General features: G+C 38.9%; 2 protein-coding genes across 4 annotated transcripts in view; both read left to right on the plus strand.

Annotated features, from left to right (window-relative positions):
- The first annotated feature begins 4,457 nt into the window (after nucleotides 1-4,457).
- On the plus strand, nucleotides 4,458-15,579 carry LOC145467398 (pyroglutamylated RF-amide peptide receptor-like). The gene is made up of 5 exons (XM_081450955.1): nucleotides 4,458-4,546; nucleotides 9,484-9,634; nucleotides 10,486-10,753; nucleotides 11,624-11,875; nucleotides 14,103-15,579. Exons 2-5 carry the CDS (start codon nucleotides 9,522-9,524, stop codon nucleotides 14,463-14,465), a joined length of 996 nt encoding a protein of 331 aa, XP_081307081.1. The 5' UTR covers nucleotides 4,458-4,546; nucleotides 9,484-9,521; the 3' UTR covers nucleotides 14,466-15,579.
- Nucleotides 15,580-20,142: 4,563 nt separating this feature from the next.
- Nucleotides 20,143-24,904, plus strand: part of LOC145467377 (pyroglutamylated RF-amide peptide receptor-like) — a 115,653-nt gene continuing 110,891 nt past the window's right edge. For 2 of the 3 annotated variants that reach the window (XM_081450935.1, XM_081450933.1), the window contains exons 1-2: nucleotides 20,997-21,772; nucleotides 24,416-24,683. In XM_081450935.1, the coding sequence (XP_081307061.1) occupies nucleotides 21,582-21,772; nucleotides 24,416-24,683 (459 nt within the window). In that variant the 5' untranslated portion in view covers nucleotides 20,997-21,581. Of the gene's footprint in view, nucleotides 20,652-20,996; nucleotides 21,773-24,415; nucleotides 24,684-24,904 lie in introns of those variants that run through there. The other variant, XM_081450934.1, reaches the window with a different exon arrangement.

The raw sequence follows: 24,904 nt of genomic DNA on the forward strand, positions 1-24,904 counted from the left end.
GGTAAGAATTCATCATTACTTTCAACTGTTTCATATGAACTTCAAAATTTGTTTTCGACAGTTCGTGCTGTTAGGAATGATTTCTTTTGACAAGGTGTTTAAAACAGTCGCAGACAAGTTTGCAACACGATGTAAATAATCTCGGTACAAATTTTTGTCTGCTTGTTATGTATTACAGGCCATCTGATAGGGTGCGGAAAAAATGGAACATTATGTGGAAATTTTCGGCAATATTATGCGGCAGAAAGTGACGATTATGCGGAAAAGACGCCAGATGTGGAAATTTCTAAAATTAATAAAGTTGTTCCCTTGGTTATTTCCAACGTATAAGATACAATTTAACGTCTTACCGAGAATTTAAGTTCTTTATGGCATGTTTGACCTTTTGCTGCCATTCGTGGACAGGTATTTCTTCGTTCAACGCAGTTTTTCCATAGTTTTCGTCGTTGAGTTTGTCCGAAGGTTGGTAACCAGGCATTAAATCGGACGAGGAAAACTGGACACCGGAAGTTACTGCTATTCGCTGAAATGCATACTCCTTTTATCCAATAGAAATCAGTATTAAAACAAAACCAGAACCCAGGTCCATCAGCAGAAGACGCATCGAGCGCCCGCCGGTTTAAAATTGGTTACGAACGAAAAGCGTGTTGTCGTCACTGTTTTGGGTGAATAACTTCTTCAAAATGATCAATCTCCTCGCTATTTTTGCTTCTGAGGATGGTAAGCAGTTGCTTTCTCGCTTATATGTAGCAATTTTCTAGTTTTATGCGAAAAAATGCCCTAAGGATGCGGGGGATGCAGAAGTAGGCGAATTACGCCGATCCGCACCACCGCATCCAGTCAGATGCCCTGTGATAACTTGTGGTGTATTCCGTCTTAATTTGTTCATTTGCAACTGGTTGGAGCCTGTTAAATAAAACACTTGTTGTTGTTACTAAATTACTTTGAAGTCATGAGATTTTCACTTTCAAGCACTAGTTTAGATTGCACGACAGATCCTTCGTTTTTTTTTTTTAACTTTTGAATTGTAGTTTTCATTTCTATATCAATGAAAACTATGTAATAGGAAATTCACTTACATAGTTCAATTGAATTATAGTGTCTACATTTTTGTCAGACATATGAGAGATTACTTCAGTTTTGTAAACATTTCAACGACTCTCATACCACGTTTTACTACCTTCGGTAGAAAAAAAGTCAAAAAGCTACACAACAGCCGCTATTATAATGTTCTTCAACCAGCGCCTGTATTGTTGTGCACGCGCAATGGCAGCTTGCCCATAACATGAGCTAAAATTGTTTGCAAACTGTTGTTGGCCTGCAGTAGTCTTCACTTTTCGCGAATTATTTTTCTGTTATTCGGTCTCATGTAAAATGGGGTCTGACGTCATAACATTGCTATGGTAACTCAGATCTTGATAAAATGTACCTCATTTGGAGCTGTCATCTGTTCGCTTTTCTGTTGGATTGATAAAGGTAGTAGATTGTTCGCTCTCGATTTGTATGAGGTGATAGGAGATTCAGCATTCGTTCTCATCGAAAATAACCCAATTCGGTTCTGCGTAAAATGGACTCACTTTTGCAAAATCTTACCAACTGAATTGTAATTTGAAACTTGGAAACTTGCAGTTGTGTAAGAGTGCTCATTTGCTTTTGTTTTTGTTTTATTTTGTTTTGTTTTGTTTTTCTTTTAAACAATTTCGAATTTTTAAAGTCGTGTAACGAGACTTCGTTAATAAAAAAAGTTGTCATTTTGTAGACGACCTCCAGTCATTGCAGGTTAATGTCTGAGAGTGGAAAATAGCTCAGCCACTCTGCTAAAAAGTGTTAACTAAAATAACCTACAGAATCAGTATCGTACTGACCGCTTTTATACATAAAAATAACCTGTTTACCTGTTATACAGATTAGGCGTCACTTACATCATCATATTATGATCGTGACGCATGGTTAACGAGTTTCGATCTGATATTCTTACGTTGCCAGGTTGCTATTTCGCAAACAAAAAAACCTAAGGTTTGGTCATATTTCCATCGCGGGTATTACTTATTGCTGAATGAAGTGTTTTAAAATAATAATGATAATAATAAAAAATAAATCATAAAATAAATCAACCATTCCATGCTTTTGCTCATATTAAACGTTAGCTCGGCCAGGGAAAACATTCAGTTTTCCAGGAGAGCAAAACTTCAAATTCTTGCTTCTTTCACTGCATATATTTTTTCTGCTTTTGATGGAATTAAGAGCCATTCCACTGCTTTGGGAATTCTTAAACATTTTCTCATGCAGTGTAAAGAAACCAGCTGTTGGTAATGAAATGAGAAAATTGTTGACTTGCTGTGCTTAAAGTCTTACCGAAATAACGTGTTACATTTCAAAGCTCATGCACTTCATTTCGGTTGGGCTGTATGGTAATACATGTCATTTGTAGTAAATTTAGACTTCGTGGGCAATGTTCAGCTAACTAGGGATCCGCTGTACTTTAAGGGCGTTGGCACCAATAGCATTATATTCCCCAAATAGACTAGTGCAAGGGCCCGTCCACACTACTCCCTAACCTGAGGAATTTGAAAACGGAGTTTTCACTAACGCATCCCTTGTTTTCCGTCCACACTTCGCCGGAGAAAGTTAAAACCGCAACAATCGCTGTTCAGTTTGGATTTGTGTTTGAGAAAAACTCTGCAAGGGAGATCACATGATTATCGTGACGCCATCGTTTTCAAAAAGCTCCGTTTTCGAAATCTTTTCTGTCCGCACGAAAACGAAAAGCTGGCATTTTCAAATTCCTCCGGTTTGAAGAGCGTTTTCGAAAAGCCACGTTTTTGTGACAGATTAATGTCGACGATAGGCCCAACCGTAGAAATAAAGCTGTATTTTCAAATTTCTCCGGCGTAAAGTGGACGCGGTCTTAGCATTGTCCTTTGAGTGACCCACCCTTGTGTGTCTTACTGTCATAAACTTGAGAACGATTCAGACAGGGTAAAAGGCGAATTTTTTTTTCGGGGTCGCTTAGCTTCTATCGGTTCCTGGAGTATTAAGAGACAGGAAGTATTAAATATTTTACTCGCCGCTCTCTTGATATGTTGTTTGTTAATCGCAACGCTATCGATACCCACCATTAAGTTCCGTAGCACCCAGTTATGGTACCCATTTTGACTGCTGGGTGGAGAAACGCACTGTGAGAGTAGAGTGAAGTATCTTGCCAAAAAACACAACGCAATTATCTCACCATCGTCTAAATGCAGGTTGGTTAATCCGAATCAGCCTACCGCACTTCCCGAAGTTAAAGAAAAAAAAAAAATGGTAGTATTTTTGAACCAGTAAGCTCAGCAGACAATACTGATTTGCTATTTTTGTTCCTCGCCATTGCTAGAAATAGCCAGCTCTCTGATTACTGAGATAGCTTGTATTTACCACACTTAAGTTCAGCTGAAAAGACCCGCTTATGCGAATATGTGTTGTAAATATAGCAGTGCATCGTTGCGTACTATTTCTCTCACAAAGTGTCGCTTATTCACTATATACTAGCAGTCGAGCGATCTAAAACAATCTGCAATGTTCTCACAAACTTCCTGAGGAATTATGGCTGAGGTTCATGCTGTTGGGAGCATGCATACAACTACGTTGTACACCGTAAACACTATAATATTTCAAGTGCACAACTGCATTGATATTCTCTATGATAAAGCTAATACGCTGATAAACTCAACAGCTTAAAATATTAATATAGCAATTCGGTTATTCTCTCAGAGATAGATGAATTGATAGTTTCCGGGGAAATTTTGTTATAACAAAATAAAAATATTAGCCCGAGATCGAAAAGGCTCGAGAGCTTATACGCTAGTGTTTTATAATATAAAATTACCAAAGGCAACAATGATGCCTTAAAAACTCTCTCCACCAATAAATAAGCATAGCTTGGGCTGACTAAAACGTGAAAACGGCTTAAACTGTGACGCTTTAACAGCCAGCTTTCCAATTTTACAGTAACTCGTATATCATTAAAATACAACTTATATCTGCACTTATATGACTAGCCTATGAACAAACAAGTTATTTCTATCATCAGTATTGACTCGCGCATATGTGCAAAACAGGAAGTAAAAACTGCCAGCTTTTCTCAACATTCCCGCATCCCGTTAGCGCGCGTTTTCAGATTATCGATTAGCAAGTTTTCTAGTCTTCTTAGGACTCTGTTTTTCTTTTGAACTGAAGCTAAATGAGAAGGTAAATTCTTGTACTCTTCAACTAAAGATTTGAATGAGAAAGCTGTTTTTGACCCTAATTGCCTACCGGGGCATTTACTGTCAGACATGCTGTAGGACTCCTTAAGGTACTCATTCGCTTGATATTGTCTGTCTGAAATTGTACTACGTCATTAACTACGCAATAGCCACTTAGGGGATAACTACTAAAGGAACACGTTTGAGTGTTATTCGCATAGCAGCTTAGAAGTAGAGAAACAAGAACAACTTAAGCAGAGGGGAGAGGTAAATTTTTGAGTAGAAAAGAAGACCTTGGACGAGCTTTGGACAACTGTGAATAAGTAAGCGAGCAGTTGCTGTTCAGTTCTAACCTCAAGTGTATTTTAGTTGTAGTTTTATCACTACACTACAGCAGTAAGTATTAAATATCTACATCCATGCATGGTCGCTATATATGCAGACTTAGCAGAACTTGACGCCCCCGCAATCGTCAAACCTCACTGCTACATAATCAGCTTATGTAATCCTATTCATTCTGTCACCTGTCAGGTATAGTCGTAATGTAGAGTATTTAATAATTAGTCTGCATTGTCCCGCAAACCCAAATATACGCAAAGATGCTTCTGGAACTTTCTAAGATTTACATAAGCATAAGACCTCGTGAGTTTAGCTCATCATCCATTCATTATTAGCGTGTGTGTTCAACGAATAAAAATTTTCGCCAACCGGAATAGTTAACACTCACCATAAAGTTCAGAGAAGCTACGAGTTAAGAGTAAATGTCAGTAAAAATCAAAGAAAATTCTAAAAGTGTGACCACGGTCGAAAAATCGATTTTGCTCATAATTTGCCAGTTTGAAGGCCTAGGTAAGTAACTGAAGGAAATCAAGTTAGTTTTTTGAAATATCCAATAAAACGGCAGAAATTCACGAAAAACGGTTATCGCACCGATTTAAAGCTCAGATTTCACTTCGCGGTAATCCGAAATTTTACACTTTTCAGCTTCTTGCTACACAGTCGTTTACATCGCTGTGAAACGTTCTCAACTTTAAATGTATACATTGATTCTTCCTTAATCAAGAGCTAGTGATTGTTTTTATTTCTTGTGCTTTCTGGCCGAACTGAGCCCCGATTAAGTAGACATACTTTTCTAATTAAAACAAAACTCAAAAGTTATGCAAATTCAGTGAGGAAAAACGCTGACCGGTAGTGCTTCAAATTGTCTGATATTCTAGCAAAAGACAGTTCAGCCAATGAATTGTAGGCCTACAGTTTCATTTTTGTGGGATCTACTAGCAATTTTGCATGAACGCCGATCAAAAATCGAGAAAATTGCAATTTAGCCCCTTTGAATTTTGCAATGTAACGCAATACGCTAAAATAGGTAAGACCATTTTTGTTGGCTTGAGACGGGACAATCAAAACCTATTAATGTCTTTTACATTTGAAAAGCTTTAAGAGTAGTATTTAACCTAAAAAAAATCGCCGACAAGAGTTTAAAAAAAAGCGAAAAAGAAACACCAAACTTTTAAATCACACTCTCCATCTTCTCGCTGCCCAGTGTCACGCTCGAGCGATTTTTCAAGGGAAACAATTTTGAAACCATTTTTTCATCGTTCAAAATGAGTCAAATTTTAATAACAAGATCTTTGTTGTCGATGTGCGAAATCATGCATTAATAAGAGAAGATTGCCCAGTTAACCCGCCGAACGAAGTAAAAAAGGTCCCAATAGTATATACATATTGGAACGATGTTAGGGATTACAAGCTTTATGCCGTCGCCAGCCAGTAGGAGGCTATCTATTCCCACGAAAAGTTAATGTTGTATCGATAACCAAACAAACAACGCACTTATCAAAGAAGAATCGAAGTAAGCTGGATGAGTTAAAGACGCCCCGCGCGAGTTCGTTCTTCAATACGGTGGAATTTGTGCTGGCACGCAGTTACGGTCATACCGCTCATACAGTGTAACAAGGATATCAAAAGCTACTAAAAGTCCTTCAGATTTTATCGCATTGAGACATACGTGCAGAATATTTTTGGCGAATGTGTGCGTTTCGAGAAACCGAGAAACTTCTTGGAATCGACAATCTCATTGATTAGGTCAGGAGCCCATGACCGGCTCCTGATTAGGTACAGGTCCAGAAGTTGATTCATGTCACTCAAGGATCTGTGGAAATTACACACACGGCAAATGGAAATTTATTCAAGTCCGTGAATTTACTAGAAGATTCAGAACAGTTCTTCCCTGTGGGCTCAGGCGCGCCAGTGACGACTGAAGTCTTTGATGAACAGAGAACCAGAAACTCTCCTCAATGATAACAACACATATTCCTCCTTGACTTGCACCTGCTTGCTTGTACTTTAAAATCAGTCTGACCAGATAAAAAGCAACACGCCAATCCTTGTGCTAAAAGTTTTCATCATTGAAGGAAGTCGAGGTAAACAAATACTTTAGGAATAATAAATAAATAATTTCCGTAGTTTTAACGGTCACACCCTCAATGATTATCCAGAAGCAAGGTAGTCCTGTTCTGGCCCTCTCCTTGTCACGCAACGTCGAGAGGGAGGGTCCCTCTCTCTCGGCTCTCTCCCGACGTTTCGTGACAAAGGAAGGGCCAGAACTGGACTAGAAGCAAGGAAAAAAAATTGACCCGCGCAAGAATGTCACCAATGTTGCACACACGCAATTTGCTTAATTACGTTTGGCCACCTTGTTGCAACATCCAACATCTTACAGATACTTGTGTTTTCGAATTATTTCTTGTTAATTTATTTGAACTGAAAAGCAGGTTAAACCAGGGTCGAAGAAAGGCTCGTCAACTGAATGAGGCAGTAGTTGGTGGTATAAAACGATCCACAAGACTACATGATAAAGCATGATAAAGAGTAGGTAGCACTAATTTTATCAGAAGTGTAAACCACAACGTAGGTTAAAGATATACCGACATGTCATTGGCTACAAAAATGCTTCATGCTTCAGTGCTAAATAGCAATGAAAACCAACTGTGGCGTCACAAATTTGGTTTGTAAACAAGGCAATTTTTATCAGGAGTTTTCTCTCATCCCCACCCTAGCGTTATCAATGCAATTCAACTCTTTTCTCTTCCTTTCTCGCCCTGCAAGTTGATCATGAAACTGATACTGACGTCTCTTTTTCCACCCCGATCAATGAGCTGAATGCAAAGGTAGGCTTTTTGTACTGGACGAAGCTTCAAAGGAAAGCAAACTGATAGCTGAATATCGCATAATTTGAAAAAGCGATTGAAGGTTGAGTTCTGGAGAAAGCTCCATCATCTTCTACAGATTTGACGCATCTTCCAAGTCCGTCACGTACTCGCTGCATAGTAGCACCGTGGATTGCAGTGTAAAGCTCTAGTACGAGTTGTTATTTGAGAAAGCTGAACAGTGCGTTTTAGCCGTCCCGAATATCCTTGCTCCTGCAGATTTGAATTGCTTCTGGTAGGAGTTATCTAAACGCAAAGGGAATCTAAGAGCAACTGGTGGGGAAATACTTTGAACGCCTCAAACACTCCGTCACTTATCCCGAAGCTGCATAAATTACTTGACCTTCGCCACACATTGTCATTTCCAAGATTGTAGCATCGGCCAAGTGTATCATGCGTGACACAAAACAGGGAGAGCTAGAGAGCGATTAAGTTTGGTTCTACTCGTGTTTTTTAGCTATTACAGGCAATTTCTAAGTTAAATATTATTTCTAAGGCGTTCCAAACGTCAAAGACATTAATAGGCTTTGGTTGTCCTGTCTCAAGCCAACAAAAGATTTTTACCTATTCTAGCGTGTTCCGTTACATTGCAAATTTCAAAGGGGCTAAATTGCAATTTTCTCGATTTTTGATCGGCGTTCATGCAAAACTGCTGGTAGATCCCAAAAAAATGAATCCGTAAGCCTAAAATTCATCGACTGAACTGTCTTTTGCTAGAATATCAGACGATTTGAAGCACTACCGGTCAGCTTTTTTCCTCACTAAATTTGCATAACTTTTGAGTTTTGTTTTAATTAGAAAAGTATGTCTACTTAATCGGGGCTCAGTTCGGCCAGAAAGCACAAGAAATAAAAATAATCACTATCTCTTGATTAAGGAAGAATCAATGCATACATTTAACGTTGAGAACGTTTCACAGCGATGTAAACGACTGTGTAGCAAGAAGCTGAAAAGTGTAAAATTTCGGATTACCGCGAAGTGAAATCTGAGCTTTCGGTGCGATAACCGTTTTTCGTGAATTTCTGCCGTTATATTGGATATTTCAAAAAACTAACTTGATTTCCTTCAGTTACTTACCTAGGCCTTCAAACTGGCAAATTATGAGCAAAATCGATTTTTCGACCGTGGCCACGATTTCTTTGATTTTTAGTGGCAATTACTCTTAAATTTACAGTGTTGTAGTATAAACGTGCCAATAGTTTCCGGACAGCCACCGTGGTTCCACAGAGCTTACGTTGGGTATGTTAGCAAAAAATGGATCGTTTCACACACATATAATAGTTCCCTTAATCTTGACTGGCGAATGCTTTCCTTGTGCGAGTTCTCGTTTGTTGTATAAAGTTTGTCAGTTTCTCTCTCTCTCTCTTTTTTTTTTTTTTTTTCTGCTAAAGAGTATGATAAATGTAACACGCCTTGCGCAGAACCCTAAATGGCTATGAAATAGAGCACGGTAGTGCAAATAGTCTCTGTATGGAGTGTAATTACTGCTGCATAGAAGCGGCCGAGAAGAATTAAATCAAATTGCTTTTCGAAGATCAAAGTCCTGTACCTTTTGAATCGGCGTCACTGGAGTGAGAAGAGCGAGCTCGCATTTTTCAGTAAACTGCCTCTAACTTTGTTTATGTAAAACCCACGTGCTGAACCGAAGGAATTCGCTGTGACGTACGTATCATTATTGTTACTATAATTGCAGTGTATCAATGGCTAATATCGTGAGTCCACAACATTTTGAGCACTGTGATGACGCATATCGTTGTGGATAAGAGCGCGGACAACGCTAATCCATGTTCGATTTGTTTTTTACCACAACATCAACGTCAAAGAAAATGTTTTGTTTGTTTGTTTGTTTGCTTGTTTGTTTGCTTGTTTGTTTTTCTCAGAGCGTGACCAAGAGCGTGACACATTGACGCGAGCAGCGTTGTCTGGACTCTTATCAACAACGGCAAATTAGCCAATGAAATTGTCAGATTATTAGCAATTGTGCTAACATAAATCATAGACAAGTGACATGCAACTATGGCTTATCATTTTTATTCTTCTCTGTTATCCAGGTTGCGTAACGTTGTAGCATCAACTCCAAACTCCTGCCATGGCCGGGGCAAACGATATTGCCATAATAACTGTGCACGGTATAGCATTCATTGTGAATATCGTGGGGAATTTTCTTGTTTGTCTGATCATAAAGAGGAACAGAGATATGAGGTATGCCGAGATTAACCTCGTGAAATTGCAGTGGTATATTAAAAGAAGCAATATTTACAACAATTAGTTTACACACATAGCTTAAGTCATCAAAACTTCCCGCATCGAAAAGCCTGGGGCCGGTTTCTCGAAAGCCCCGGAAACTTTTCGGGCCAGTAAAGCCATTTTTAGTTCATCTGTATCTAAAAACGGAGAAGTGTATACGCCTGAAACTTCTTGAATGAAGAGGACCGCTGTTCATATTAAAAATACGTGAATAAAACAGCTCTGTAACCATAAGCTTCGAGATTTTGCTATGGCTTTCCGGGTGCGAAAGCTTTTCGGGACCTTCGAGAAACGCGCCCCTGGTCTTAGATGAGGGTATGGCAAAATAAACGTTAAAAAGAAAGGCCTGTGATTTGTAAAAGCAATCTAAAATATGGCTTTAAAAGCAATAAAATATATCGATTTTACAAATCACAGTCCTGGAAGCCTCAAATAAAGGTACAATCATGGACAAAAGGCTTGGAACGAAGGGGCACTCTTGGCGTTTTTGCTCACGCGTCAGACGCGAATACAACTTCACCTGCCTAGCCTCTCCTCCCCCCCCCCCTACACACACACAACACGTACAAATCTGCAGTTTCTCCCGAGTTTTAATATTGCATTGGGTGGGGAAGGAGGAACAGGAACGAGTTTTCAAAAGGATAGAAGTTCTTTTTTGAAAACTTCAGTTAATAAACACAGATAATTCCTTGCATTATTATATCATTTCTCCACGATTGTAGCTTCCAGCACATGAGTACTCAGGCGTAACATAAACGGGCCTCTACCGCTTCAGCCATTCGATTTCTTTTCGTTACATTCCACAGGACTCCCATCAACTATCTACTTGTGAACCTGGCTATTGGAGATATGATGTACGCAACGTTTATTGCACCGGCAGTTATCGCGGCAATCACTGGCAACCACCCAGGGGGAGTGGGTGGTACAATCCTGTGCAAATTGTTGACAGCTGGGATCTTCGCGTGGGTTGGAGGAATTTCCTCTACGGTCACTCTGGTTGTGATCGCCTTTGAGCGATATTTTGCAGTAATATATCCCCATAATAACAAGAGACTTAACAAGAAGAAATTGAAGGTACGCCAATGATTCATGCAGTGAGCAAGCCTGAAACTTGCGAACATTACAAAAATAGGTCCTATTTTCAACAATGCGGGTAAATTTTGACAGAATGTAAATATATAATTATATTGTAAATGCATAGACAGGTGTAAATTTAGGGACTCGCATCTAAGCACACATATCTAAGCAGATGCAAGCGAAGCGTAACAGATGACGATTCCGGAACACTGTCAGATATGCAGGGGCAGATGCAGCGGATGTTATTGCGAATAAAGATTTAGATAAAATATAAAACATACTTTCGTCTCATACTATCTGAGATTTTCGGATAAAATCGATCGCATGAAAAGCCCATACGGAAATTTCTTCATCCAATCACAATCGCGAAACGAATTTCGCACACGTGGGAAAAGCAATTCAACCAATCAGAATATCAGCTGTGCAAATGCAACGCGTTCACGTTGGCGCCTTTCTAGTCTTCATTCAGAGACGCTTGTAAACTTTTCACAAGTTTACACTAGTTTTATCGCAAATTAGCTATAACCCACAGACAATGGGGGAAAGTTCGAACAGGTTTATCGGTTTAGATAAACCCATTGAAGATTTCATTTTTCCTTTAGTATAAGGCTGACCTCGAGTGCAACTCTTTTAAAACTTTGTATATAGATTTCATCATGCGAGTTTGATAGCCATATTATAAAAGAATGACACAAGGAATTGAATGGTGACGAATTTTACGAAATTATACGTAAAATTATCAATCAAGGTAATCATTTGCTGCCAAACTAAGACATAAATTGGCCATCGTTTGTAGTGAGCGCCGTCATTACAAATTGTTATTTTCTTGTGGATAACTGTCATAAACGTTGCTCTTTTCCATTTCAGGTGATCATTCCTGGCTCTTGGATTTTCTCAGTGATACTAAACCTGCCATGGTTCCTGTTTCTCGAAGTGCAGGACGGTTACTGTAAGAATGTCCCGATGTACGGCCAGAACTGGATTCCCAGAGCTTATTCTTTGTTGTTTTCAACCCTGGTAGCTGTGTCTGTGGTAATGATGGCTGGGTTGTATTCCAGAATCGTGTACACCCTGTGGCTCAAACGTGTTGAAAACAATCAACCCGCCTTCCAACAGCGGGTAAGTACAAGTAATAATACAAATTCTCTTAATATGAAGGAATCCTTCGTTTCAGCTTCGCCTAAACGCGTGTCTTCTCCCAGGGGGTGCTCGTCGGAAATTTTGAAAAGAACTTCTAAGGGGTACCAAGATCCCGTTTTGTGGGCGTGGCTTAAACACCATAAATCCTCGAATTGGTGCCTCTCCTCAAATAAGCGCCCGCTTCGAATAGATGCCCCTCCTGTTGGCCAAAATTTAAAATAATAGTAATAATAATAATAATAATAATAATAACGAATCTTTAGACAGGATTAACCCATCAGTACTATAAAGTACTGTTATCAAAGGGGTCCTGTAAGATTTAAAAATTTAAAAATTTAAAAAGGTAAAAAGTTAAAAAAGGCGAAACTAGTACATTGGGAAACACATAAAAACTCACGATTAAAAAGTACAAATAAAAATGTTCGTTGGCCTTTTGCCTAAATAAAAGCCTAGAGTTCAGAGTTCTTATGTCCGCTGGTAAACTGTTAAAAATTGAAGTCCCTAAAAATGAAAAACTCCGACGGCCAAACTCCAAGTTCATTTTCGGCAGTTCGATCGAGGAAAATCTATTTCTTGTGTTGACATGCCATGTTGACATTTCTTATGTTGAAACGCCCTTCCCCTCGTAAAAGCAGCCCCTCCCCTCCGTCTGGTTTATGGAAGAGTGCCAAGCACTGCACATTGATCGTCGCAACGGATGAGGTGAAGATTTCAGATTCATTGCCTAAAGCCCAACCAACCTTGTGCAGTAGGTCTATACCGGCTAAGGGAGTTATACGACGGAGTTCTTCATAAGAGACAGGATCCTTTTGCGACTCCCAAGGGTCCGACATACATATATTACAAAAAAAAGAACGATCATATCTGACTACGAATTGGAAAAAAATAAATAAGCGCCCCTCTCGACTAAGCGCCCCGCGTCTTCTTCTAAATTTGAAATAAGCTCCCCGAGCGCTAATTCGAGGACTTACGGTACTTTTTTTACGCCTAAGAGGTATCAATTCTAAAACAAATAGCGATAAAGAATACCTTCGAATACCTTCTACTCGTGAAGCTGAATTTAAAATATTTCTGCCATATATAATTTTTTTTTTTTTTTTTTTTTTTTTTTTCAGTTCAATACCCTTTAAGGTATGGCGAAAGCTGCCGCTGTGGACCTTTTGAGACAGAAACGCAGTCAAGTCTGGGAAAGACACTCCTTGGCTCGGCTGACGGCACTGCGAATTCGTTTGGTTTCAGAAAAAAAAAAAACTAAAAAGGATTCAAATAAGAGTAATCATATCAAAATACCGCTCCCTGAAAGCTAAAATATTCCAAACTTGGGATGATTATGTCAACCCCATTGTGTAGCTAAAGAGTACCGTGTGGTACTAAATGTTTTGCAGTTTTTAATTTTTGCGATTTTTGCGGTTACTTCCAAAAAAAAAAAGTCACCTCAAAAACAAAGTTTCTGTAAAAATTTCCTCCGCAAAAATTTACTCCATAAAGAGCACGATGTGATAAAGCACTATGTAATAGAGAGACACTGATTACAAAATATCGCCAATTCGCAAAAATAAATTGTTGTTGCGTGATTTTCCTTTCGACCTCCCTTTCCACCAAAAGACGTCTGACAGTCAGTGTTTATGTGTCTTCCCAAAATAACTTTGACTTAAGTACCACTAGTGTAGGAGAAACGACTTTGATCGTGTAGGCGGATCGACTTCAATGTGGGCGAATCGACTTGTAGGCGAAAGGACTAACAGCACAATTATTTTCCCTTGCATGCGCGACAATATTTATAATGGGCTGAACTTAACTTTCCTGATGCCATGACTAATGCACGGTGATTAAAATGCTGTAAGTAATTTACTTATTTCTAGCTATTCTGGCTAATACTATTGCGCTGGTAGATTAGATTTTTTGAGAGAGAGGAACTTTGTAAATATCACCGTTTTTTTTTTTTTTTTTTTTTTAATTTCAGTAAAGATTTTATCAAAATAAAAGACTAATGTGATAGAGAATCTATGTAGGTTGTCAGTCTGTGGCATCGTTGTGATTAATGTGACGTCGCGACTGCGACTCTGTATGATACAATACTCACTATGACATCATAATTGACTTATCCTGTCACTGTTTTAGGCTACCCTTTAGCAGCTAACTTTCAAATTGTCTTGCTGATTCATTTGTAATCACCTTAATTGGATTTGTATCTCGCTACACGCAGGGCGTACTCAGAGTGCGGAAGCGAGTCACCTTGATGGCGGTAACTGTCACGGTCATGTTTGGGGTCTGTTGGGTGTCCGACATAATTGCACACACCGTGGATTACCACACATCTCTCAGCGTAAGTAAAGACACGTACTCCGTCATCCACACGCTTATCCTGCTCAATACTGCTGTCAACCCATTTGTGTACGCTCTGATAAACAAAACCTTCCGAGAGAAGATAAAGGAAATGATATGGTGTAGCTGTACCATCTCCACGGAATCTTTCAGTCCACCTGTAGTGGTGCCTCAAAACGCAGAGTTTGCCAATAAAGCGTATCAAGAATGCTCAGCGGGACCATCATCAAGCGAGGGAACATAATGGGATGAGTTTATCTTGAACATACTGTTTCTACACTGTTTCAAGGAAAATGTTATAGATTCTTCGTAAGAGTAAACCCTTTCTGACCGCAAGGGAAGGGGAAAACTTTAAGCTGAAAATGTAAAACTTTGTAAGTCATTTATCTTATAAGTATCAAATTTTATACCTTATCCCAAAATTTAATGGTCAACATTTTGTCCTCGCCGCCTTAAATGTTTCCAAGGCAACACTTGGGACATACAGTGGAATCCCGATATTTCGAACCTCCAAGGGAAACGAGTACTGGCTCGAGAAATCTGATAGTTCGAGAAATCGGGGGTAAAATCACGGTGTTTAACTGGGAGAGGGAACGACTTTTGGTTCGAGTTATCAGGAGGTTCGAAAAAAGGAGGGTTCAAGAAATCGAGATTCCACTATCATTATTTAATTTGCTGTAAATCGATAATATTTCTAGGTAACATATAACACAATTAGGTATAAGTAAGCTAAGTTAACGTTAAGGCTACTTGGAGGAGAATCGAAAATTCAAAATTTCAAAATTTCAAAATCCTAGATGGTAGATTGAGTTTGCAACAAGATTCTTCCTCCCTGTAAAAGGTATTATTTCTTCATATTTTTGAATTTGCCTGCTTCGTTCTCTCCGTTGCTTAATGAAATGAATAGATTTAAAGAAAGATTGTAGTAATTTGAATGTCTGCCTGAAGTCATAATGACGTCACTGCTGATGCTAATGACAAACAAGCTATTATGAGTAGATATCACAATTCTATTAAACATTTCTCCGACAAACGTCCAGCTGTAAGATACGTTCCATTAGGATAGAAATATCGCCCTGGAGGTTGACTGAGACCATAAAATGAAATAAATGACGTCACATATGATGAGACATGGCACAATGGCACCAGAGTACGTGGTTAATAGCTTTGGAACGTGTGCCTGCAACATCTTTTGCTAATTTGTGGTGAAACCATAAGCAGTTTAATCTGTTCATTTACATTTGGTTGGAAGCAGTTAAAATAAAACATTTATTGTTACTTGATTTGTTTAAAAGTCATAGGAGTTTCAATTTCAAGCACCAGTTAGATTGCACGACAGATCCTTATAGACTACCAGGAGTTCCCCAGGAGTTCACACGGCCATTTTTTCTCGCGGTTTTTTTTCGCGTCAAGTACGACGGACTAAGCGTAATAGGAACTTATAGTGGTCTAGATCCTTAGGGGAAAACAATCTTTCATTCGGCCAAGCCTAAAAACGGAGCTCCTGATTGCAATAATTAACCATACAAAGAGGATTTGTTTGTCTTGGATCAGAAACTCAAAAAAAAAAAAAAAAATCATCAATTGTGAGCATGTAATTGTTCAGCGTGTGGTTTTAATATTTTGTCTAGTTAGATTTAAATTTTAACAAGCTATACCCAATAAGTGTACCCAAGATTGTAGAAATTACCTAAGCAATATACCAGGGACTTTCTAAGACACGATTGTGCAAGGAAGATGTCGGGAGAAAATTAATCACCGCGCCCGGGGTTGATTTGCGCCGAAATTTTACCTTTGCATGTACTCCTTCCCTCTCCCGCAAAGTAATAACCTAGCTTGAGACGGCGATCCAGTCGAAAAACCAATATGTGGTCGATGAATTCTTAATCTGAACCCGCGATATGGTCACATGATACTGGTCAATGGATACCTCGTTTTGACAACTGTCATTTAATCATAACATGGATGTCCAATATCAAAGATGTGTTTATGGTAATGGCGGTGCTCCGTTCCTATTTTTCAAGGAATTGGGCTTAGCTTGGAGTACGCGCGTACGTATGAACAGGGTTTAGGGCTAGGGTTGTCTCAACTGTGCTCAACGATTTGATTACCGCGAGCTCGGCGGTATTCGGAAGCGGGGAGGAACCGCCGAACATTTGTTTGGCGGTAGCAAAAAACGCATTTGTCGGTTGAGCTTTGAATTTTAGAATCTGCATGTTATTGAAAGGCGCAGTAATCGTAGTTTTTATTTCTACATCAATGAAAACTATGTAGTGCGAATGCCATTTAGATAGTTAAATTAAGTCATAATGTCTGCATGTTCACCAGAGTAATTGTTTGGTAATCATTTCAACGACTCCTATACCACGTTTTACTAACTTTGGTAGTTAGGAAGTCAAAAAGTGGAACAGCAATTGTCATTTGAATGTTATTAAACAAGTGGCTGTATAATTGTAATCTATGGTTGTTTGCCTACATTATGAGCTAAAGTCGCTGACGAAGTATTGTTGGCCTGCAGTAGTCCGTCCACAAAAGTTTTCATTTTCTGCGAATTATTATTTTTTTGTTATTCAGTCATATGTAAAATGGGGTATGACTTCATGAGGCTGCCATGGCAACTCAGATCCTGGTGAAACGCTGCTCTTCTGAACTTCCATCATGCCCCAGTACAGCAGTAACGTTTGATTTTCTGGATTGATTACGGTAGTGCTCTTGTCATCAAAGTGAAAGTATCGCTTATCAAAAATTATAAACCAACGCTAATGAACGATTTGAATATTCGCTCTTGATTTGTATTAGAGGTGATAGCTGATTCGATCAGCCTTTTTCTCGTCGATCGACTGTAGCCTTGACGAGCTCATAATCTAATTAGTCAGTCTGCGAGTTATCTTTACTCCTGTTTCAAAACGAGACGTCCTCATGCAATATCGTACATATGAAACTGACATTGATTTGCATGAAAATAAACCTCTAGAAGGAAAATATACAGTAGAGCCTTCACTAACAGCCACCTCTCTAACACCGCCACTTTTTTCTTGTACCGGGGAACAGTTCTTACATTTACGCGTGTTTTAAGCTCTTTAGAATGGCCACCATTCCACAACGTCAACGACCATCAAAACCCATCCCACAAGCTAAATAACCTATAACGACTGACCGTGTCGGTGTATACAAAACCCCATTTTTTTTATCGTAAAGAGTCTCAAGCTTGATCCGCACCGCCTGTTGTTGGTCTCTCTTCCTGTAAGTTTCTGTTTTATTGATACACTTTGATTTATAAAATTTGTGCCAATATAAGCATTTTTAAAAATGCTGAAATATTCTTTTTTGGGGAAAAAAAAAAAAGGTGCAGCCCCGAAAAATAAACCGGTTTAATATTACTCCCTGACACCTTTACACCCCTACCTCCCCATATTGGATACCTCTCTACAGCGGTCACTTTCCTCTGTCCTCAAGGTGACCGTCGTGGAGAAGTTTGACTGTATACATATGAACGATTTCACGCTAAGACTCGTTTTGGCACAGAGGCAAAAGGCAACATGGAAATGGCCTATTGCTTTCAGCATTTTATTAACTGAGCAGAAGTTCTGCATGGGAGAATCTTGACCGAGGTCGTGAGTACAGGTCGAGCGCAGTGAGGTCTGTGCACACGACCGAGGTCAAGATTCTCCCATGCACACCGACTAAGCTCGGTTAATGAGATGTTTATTATATGGCGAACAATAAAAATTTAATTCGTTTAATGTAACTGATTTGTACTAGCTGACATTTTGCTTGCGATCGGTAATGAGCTGAACTGAAATCTGCCAAAGTTTGTTCGCCCTCTTAACTTTTCTCATCAGGCTTTTTGTCACTTCCATGATATGAATATTTTCTGGAACTAATATTTTTAGAAGAAAATAGTCTATTTTTGTATCTTAGTTTGCAACTCTTTCACCTCAAAATGCAACCGGTCTAGATGCCGGTTTAGATGGGAATATCTAGACTGCGGTCAATATCGGTTTAAGGCCAATCAAATTCGTGAATTCAGTAGTTCCCAGTCCTTTTGATAACCAGCCATAAAATAAAATAAACAAATGTGATAGACCTCTTTAGCTTGGACGGTTTGTTTTCCAGTCGTACACCACGTGATATTCTCTAGAGAAGTTTTCTTTTATCCATCTTAAAATTATTCATTCATATACATGCCACTATTTAGAAATTTGAAAGCAAGAATTCTCAAGAGTATCATCACGTGGTCTGCAATGGGAAAACAAACCGCCCAAGCTAGAGAGGTCTATTTGAAGCTTGCATTTGTGTAACAGTGTTGATTGGCTTTTTTCAATAATTTTGAGTTTTTAAAGTCCAGTAACGAAACTTCGAAATAAGAGAAAAAGTCGTCATTTTGTAGATGACCTCCAGTCATTTCACATTAACGTCTGAGATTGTGCGATAGCTCGGCCACTCTGCTTAAGAGTGTTGGCTTAAATAACCTACAGAATCAGTATCGTAGAGAGCACTCTTGTACATATAAATAACATGTTTACCTGTTATACTGATAAGGCGCCACTTATATCATCTTATTTTGATCGTGACGCATACTACACTATAGATATTTAACAGTATCTTTTTTGTGACGATGTAATGTGTTTTATTATCTATCACATAGATAAATCAAATGATTATCTTGACGCCATTGTTTACAAAATGTTTTCCGTCCACAAGAAAACGGAAAGCCGGTGTTTTCAAATTCCTCTGGTTTGAAGAACGTCTTCGAAAAGCTCCATGTTCGTGACGGATTAGTGTGGAGAGCAGGCCTGACCATAGAAATAAAGCTTTGTTTTCAAATTTCTCCAGCGTAGTGTGGACAATGCCAAGGCAACTTGCCCAAGAACACAAAACGCTATAGTCCAGTTTCGAGTCCACAATGACCGCTGATTAAAAGCACTGAGAACGCATTTGCACAGGGTAAGCCTCTACCTAAAGTAAAATATTCACAAATTCCAGCGAGAAGACGACCTGTTTACAGCTCTGTGTATTATTTAATTTTCAAATTTGTGGCACCTTCCCGCCGGTATTTGTGAAAATTTCTTTCAGGTCGAGACTAACCCTGTGCAAATGCGTTCTCAGTGCTTTATTCAGCGGTCATGGCGAACTCGAAACTGGACTATTATTCCACCGTGACTCCAAGTCTTCAATTCGGACAGCTTAATTCACTTCCCGAAATAAAAGAAAAAAAAAAATGAGGGTGGGGGGGGGGGGGGGTGGTATTTTGGACTAGAAAGCCCAGTAGGTAAATACTGATTTGCTATTTTTACTAGTCACCATTGCTAAAAATAGCCAGGTATCTGATTGAAATATCTTGTATATTCCAGACTTATGTCCAGGTGAAAAGACCCGCTTATGCGTATACGTAATCCGGAATATTGCTATACATCATTACTTACTGTTTTTCTCACAAAGTTACGCCTCTTTACTTTATATCAACAGTCGAGCGATCTTAAACAATTTGTAATAATCTCTAGAATTTCCTGCGAAATTGTCTTTGAGCCGGGCACATAAAGTTGGTGAGCATGCGCACAACTACGTGATTCTCCGTAAACACTTATATTTATACGCAAGTGCACAACTGCATTGATATGCTATATGATAAAGCTAATACACTGATAAACAGACACCTTGAGATATTAACATTAAGAATATACTCATTCTACTAAAGATGGATGACGAGATAGTTTCCAAGGATATTTTATATCATATCAAAACAAAGACAAATATTAGCCTGAGATTGAATAGGCTTGAGAGCATATACGCTAGCGGTTTAGAACATAAAATTACCAAGGGCAACAATCATGCCTTAAAAGCTCTCTCCTTCTTATTTTCCCAGTAATTAAGAATAGCTTGGGCTGACTATAACGTGACAAGGGCTAACACTGTGACGCTTTAACATCCAGCTTTACAATCTTGCGTTAATTCGTGTTTCATTATTTCGGTAGACTCGTATAATTAGCGTAGGCTCAAACACGTTTCTTATTATCAGTATTGACTCGCGCAATATACAAAGCAGGAAGTAAAACTGCCAGCTTTCCTCCGCAATCCCAAATCCCGTAGCGCACTTTTTCAGATTATCGATTAGCAAGTCTTCTACTTTTCTTAAGACTCTCTGTTTTCTTTTTAACTGAAGCCAAATGGGAAGGTAAATTCTTGTACCCTTCTACTAAAGCTTTGAATGAGAAAGCTATTTTTGATCCTAATTGTCTACCGGGGCACTTGCTGTCAGACATGCTGTAGGACGCCTTAGGGTACTCATTCGCTTAATATTGTCAGTCTAAAATTGTACTACGTCATCAACTACGCACCATCCAATAACTACTGAACGAACCTGTTTACGTCTTATTCACACAGCTGGTTGGAAGTAGAGAAACAAGAAGAACTCAAATAGAGAAGAGAGGTAAATGTTTGATTAGAAAAACCTTGGACAACTGTTGCTAGCTTTTTCTAAACCTAATTGTATCACTTGTATTTCTATTATTATATTTTGCATTGCGTGTACAAGAGTGAGCGAACTCGAACTTATATAGCGTATTCGAGGACGTAAACTATGATACCTTAAACAATAACATCAGACATCTTTAAAAAGCCATGTCTTACCTCTCTCTGTTTACTATTGTCTGGATAACCAAGGTAATGCAAAAAATGAAGGATAGTCTATGTGATTTAATCAACAAAACACATGCTTATATGTTGTATTTGCAGGATTGTCTTACCGCGTGAGATCAATTAAGCAAAATTGCGCGAGCAAGTCAATCAGTGCGGTGAAAACGAATAACTTTAGCTCGAGCTTTAACTTATAGCTCGTTGTCGTTTCTCAGTGTGGGCTAAGCTAATAATGAAATAGATACTCTTTATATTCTAACGAGTTTTAACCAGTTGCTGACTGAATCTCGATCAAAGAGCATGATATTGTCTGTCGGAATTCACATCACATGCCGCTCAGGGCCAGGTTGTTCGAAACCCGATTAGGCTAGCCCAGGATTAGGGAGAAATTTGATTTCAATTTTGTAACTTTTCGGTGAGGTTTTCTGTACATTGTTTGTCCTACAGTTTTGACTTTGAATAATCTTAAACTGCACAATAAATAATCCTGGGTTAGCGTTAACTGGCTTTCGAACAACCCGGCCCAGTTTCGGTTTGATCCCAGTTTCCACATAAAAACTCAACATTTGTTTTCCTCGGGGGCATTAGTCGTCGACAATGGGAGCATGGCGACGAGATTTCGAACATTTCCTTCGCCTACTCTGCCCTATCCGTCACACTTATCAACTAGTAATAAGTGATTATCACCAGTACATTATACTTATAAACTGGTAATATATACGATATGATCACTTATTATTCTTATGCATACCTTCGCTTTATCCAGGTCCTGTACCTCTGTAGCAGTGTCTGTCGACACTTTCCAGTCATGCCCGAATCAACTGCCATAGCAACGGTACACGCCATTGTCTCCCTCGTGAACATTGTTGGAAACTCACTCGTTTGTGTGATCATAAAAAGAAATCGGGATATGAGGTAGGCCCACATTAAAACTTGTGAAACCACGCTTATCCATTTTGTCTAAATAGTTTTTAAAAAGTCGAGATCACCAGTGTTTGGTTAAGGGTGAGTACTTTTGAATGCAATATCTTTCATTCGTTTCATCATTCGTGCTATCCGAAATGACCTCATAGGTTTACAATGAAACATTCAATGTTAGTTTGAGGATTTTTACATGGATTATAGCAGAAGTACTGAGGGGATAGGTGGATATTAGAGGATTTGAAAAAAATAAATGAAAAGAGAAATGAGGGTTTAAGGAAGATATAAAACTAAAGCTTTTTGTAATAAGTGATGGGCGGATTATCAAAAGAGGCTTTCCCCAACCTGACATGCTATTAAACCGGAGGTGTTAAACAGCTTCTCGTTATTGCATTCCTCATTTAACCTTCATTCATTTCCAGTAAAAAAAAAAAAAAAAAAAAAAATCAGTCGTACAATGTACTTCCTCTTTAACGATGCTCTAGGAGATTAAGAGAAAAACTAACGGAAAAAATCTCAAGGGCTGGCTAAATGAATTTCGTGATTGAACACCAACTACGGCATTTGGCGGGTTAGGCAGTAAAAATTTTGAAAAAAAAGAACTCCTTACTAAATAATTTTATTTTGGTGCAATGTTATATTTCATCTAGTGGCCAACACTAAAGATATTGGAATGTTTTGTCGCTTATCGGGTACTATATGCCTTTAATAAATGTAGGTACATCTAAAACTATCAAATTTTGTTCAGTTAAAATAAAAGGGAATTTATAAATTTGAATTACAACAGGAGCCATAATCGGGGACGGAGACCGTAAGCGCGCGCCATTTCTAGTATTGGGGTTGTCCCCATGATATGGGACAATAATTCTTTTTTTAGAACAAATTGCGCCATCGCCTACGGTACACGCGCGTACATGCTGCGAGGATTTTTGCGGATGTCGCGCGGGGGAAATGGCGCCCGAAATTCCCGAAATTATTCATGTTTTTGGCCCACAACTCAACCCGTTTACGTCTGTTGGAATTTTGCTCAAGTATTTTCGTCGTAAGCTGCTCCAGTTTGAGTGAAGTAAGGCAGTGTCGAATTTAGGTATGTTCCGCTGTAAGCTTATATATATCGCTGACCAAGTTGTGTTCCGACGGATGCTTCTTTTACAGGAGCTATACATTACTCCACTTTAAATTTCACATATGTTGAAGATTAACAGCTTTTCCATTACACAGTAAAAAACTAGCTGGATATATTTAGATATAGCAGAGTTTCAGGACTTCATAGTTTCCTAGCTCCTCTTGCCACACGCTTGCGAGGAATTTGTCAGTCTATCGCGACCGAAAAGTAAAACAAAAAAATTGCTAGTTTGAGTTTCGCTTGAATTGTAAGCAACGCTTGATGTTTCATCAAGGCCTAATAACTTTACGTCCGTAGACACTGCTCAGTTTTATTCGTGCAAAAATCCAGTAAATTCTCTGTTGTCGATGAATGAGAGCGCCCGTCGATGCGTGTTTTGTACAGTCAGTAAACATGACAAATTGTACTTCCGCCGCACTTTCGTGTGAAAGTGTACATCGAACTCAAACAATAACTATAGTTTTTAAATTTGTTTAAGATTGATAAATGTTTGAGAACATATTAAAAGCTAAGCTGAAAATATGTGAATAAAGCAGAAATAATCAGCAAAGTTACGATGAGGCTTTCTTTGATCAACGTGGAATAACGATTTCGATTTTGTTGATCGAGTTTATATCAAAACTCCTTGTCTATTTTCATTTTCGCAGCGTAAAACTTCACTATGCTTATGTTGAAGAAACACACATGATGTTAGTAGCCTTTTTTGCGTTCGTGAAATTTGTTACAGCATCTCAGCACAAAAGATAACGAAAGAAATCTTTGTCAAGATTTGTTGACAATTGAAAGCACCGACTCGGACTTGAAAGTGCACGAGCTACACTATGCAAATGAGCTAATTGTACGCGTCAGACTTTCCTTTCAAAAACTTTTGCAAACTCACCAAACAATGCAAGCAGAAACAAAAAGAAACCATCAAAACATATTTTGGTTATGATGAACCATTGTCTGAGAAACTCACAAATTAACTCGATACCAGAGTAGAGAGTTTTCTTACTATATTCTTAAGTCAGAACAAACACAAAAACATACGCGTAAGCTTACAACTAGCGTGAGCAGATCTTATTATTCCGTTCCCAGCGCGAGATTGAAGTCTTGTTTTCGACCCAGAAAAACCCACCTTTTCTATTAGCTCAGAGCATAAAACTACATATAAGCGCCCTGGCTCGTATTCCCTGCCTTATTCCTTGCCATCGCTGTGAAAAATACGCAAGGGAATCTCTCAACTCTCACCATTTGATCACGCAACGTGACAACATCCACGCGAGAGCCCCCGACATGTGCGTGAATCCGCGCGGATATATGACGTCAGGATGGCGCAATTTGTTTTAAAAATAGAAAAATTGTCCCATATCATAGGTGCGCGCGAATCCCGAGACTTAGGGTCTCCGTCCCCGATTATGGCTCCTGATTACAAGCGATGCCGTTTGCACATGAGCGCACACGAAGGACGCCGGATCTAACGACTATTTGCTTCAGTTATATATTATATTCATATTTATCGTATTTTACAGGACTCCCATAAACTGTCTACTAGTAAACCTGGCTATAGCAGATATCATGTACGCAGCGTTTATTGCACCAGAAGTTATCTTGAGAATCGCTATCACCCACCCCGATGGATTGGCTGGTACATTCTTGTGCAAATTGGTGACAGCTGCAATCTTCGCGTGGATCGGAGCCTTCTCCTCGATGGTCACTCTGCTTGTTATTGCCTTTGAACGATATTTTGCAGTGATTTATCCTTATGAAAATAGGAGACTTACCACGGGGAAACTGAAGGTATGTCACTGATAATGGCCATAGGTGTAAATAAAGAATGCTTTAGATTTAGGTAAGTGACGTAATAATACTTAATCCTGGACATTCGTTGAAGTTTCTCTTTCTAAAAAAAATGACACGTGTTGTTCGATATTTATTATGCACAAAACGCTAATTTGTTTCGTGTCAATCCTGGTTTCCCTTTTCATGTCTTTCATGAGCTTGGTGGGTCTGAGTTAGGG

The sequence above is a fragment of the Orbicella franksi genome, chromosome 14 (genome assembly GCF_964199315.1).
Source record: "Orbicella franksi chromosome 14, jaOrbFran1.1, whole genome shotgun sequence".
Taxonomy (NCBI): domain Eukaryota; kingdom Metazoa; phylum Cnidaria; class Anthozoa; order Scleractinia; family Merulinidae; genus Orbicella; species Orbicella franksi.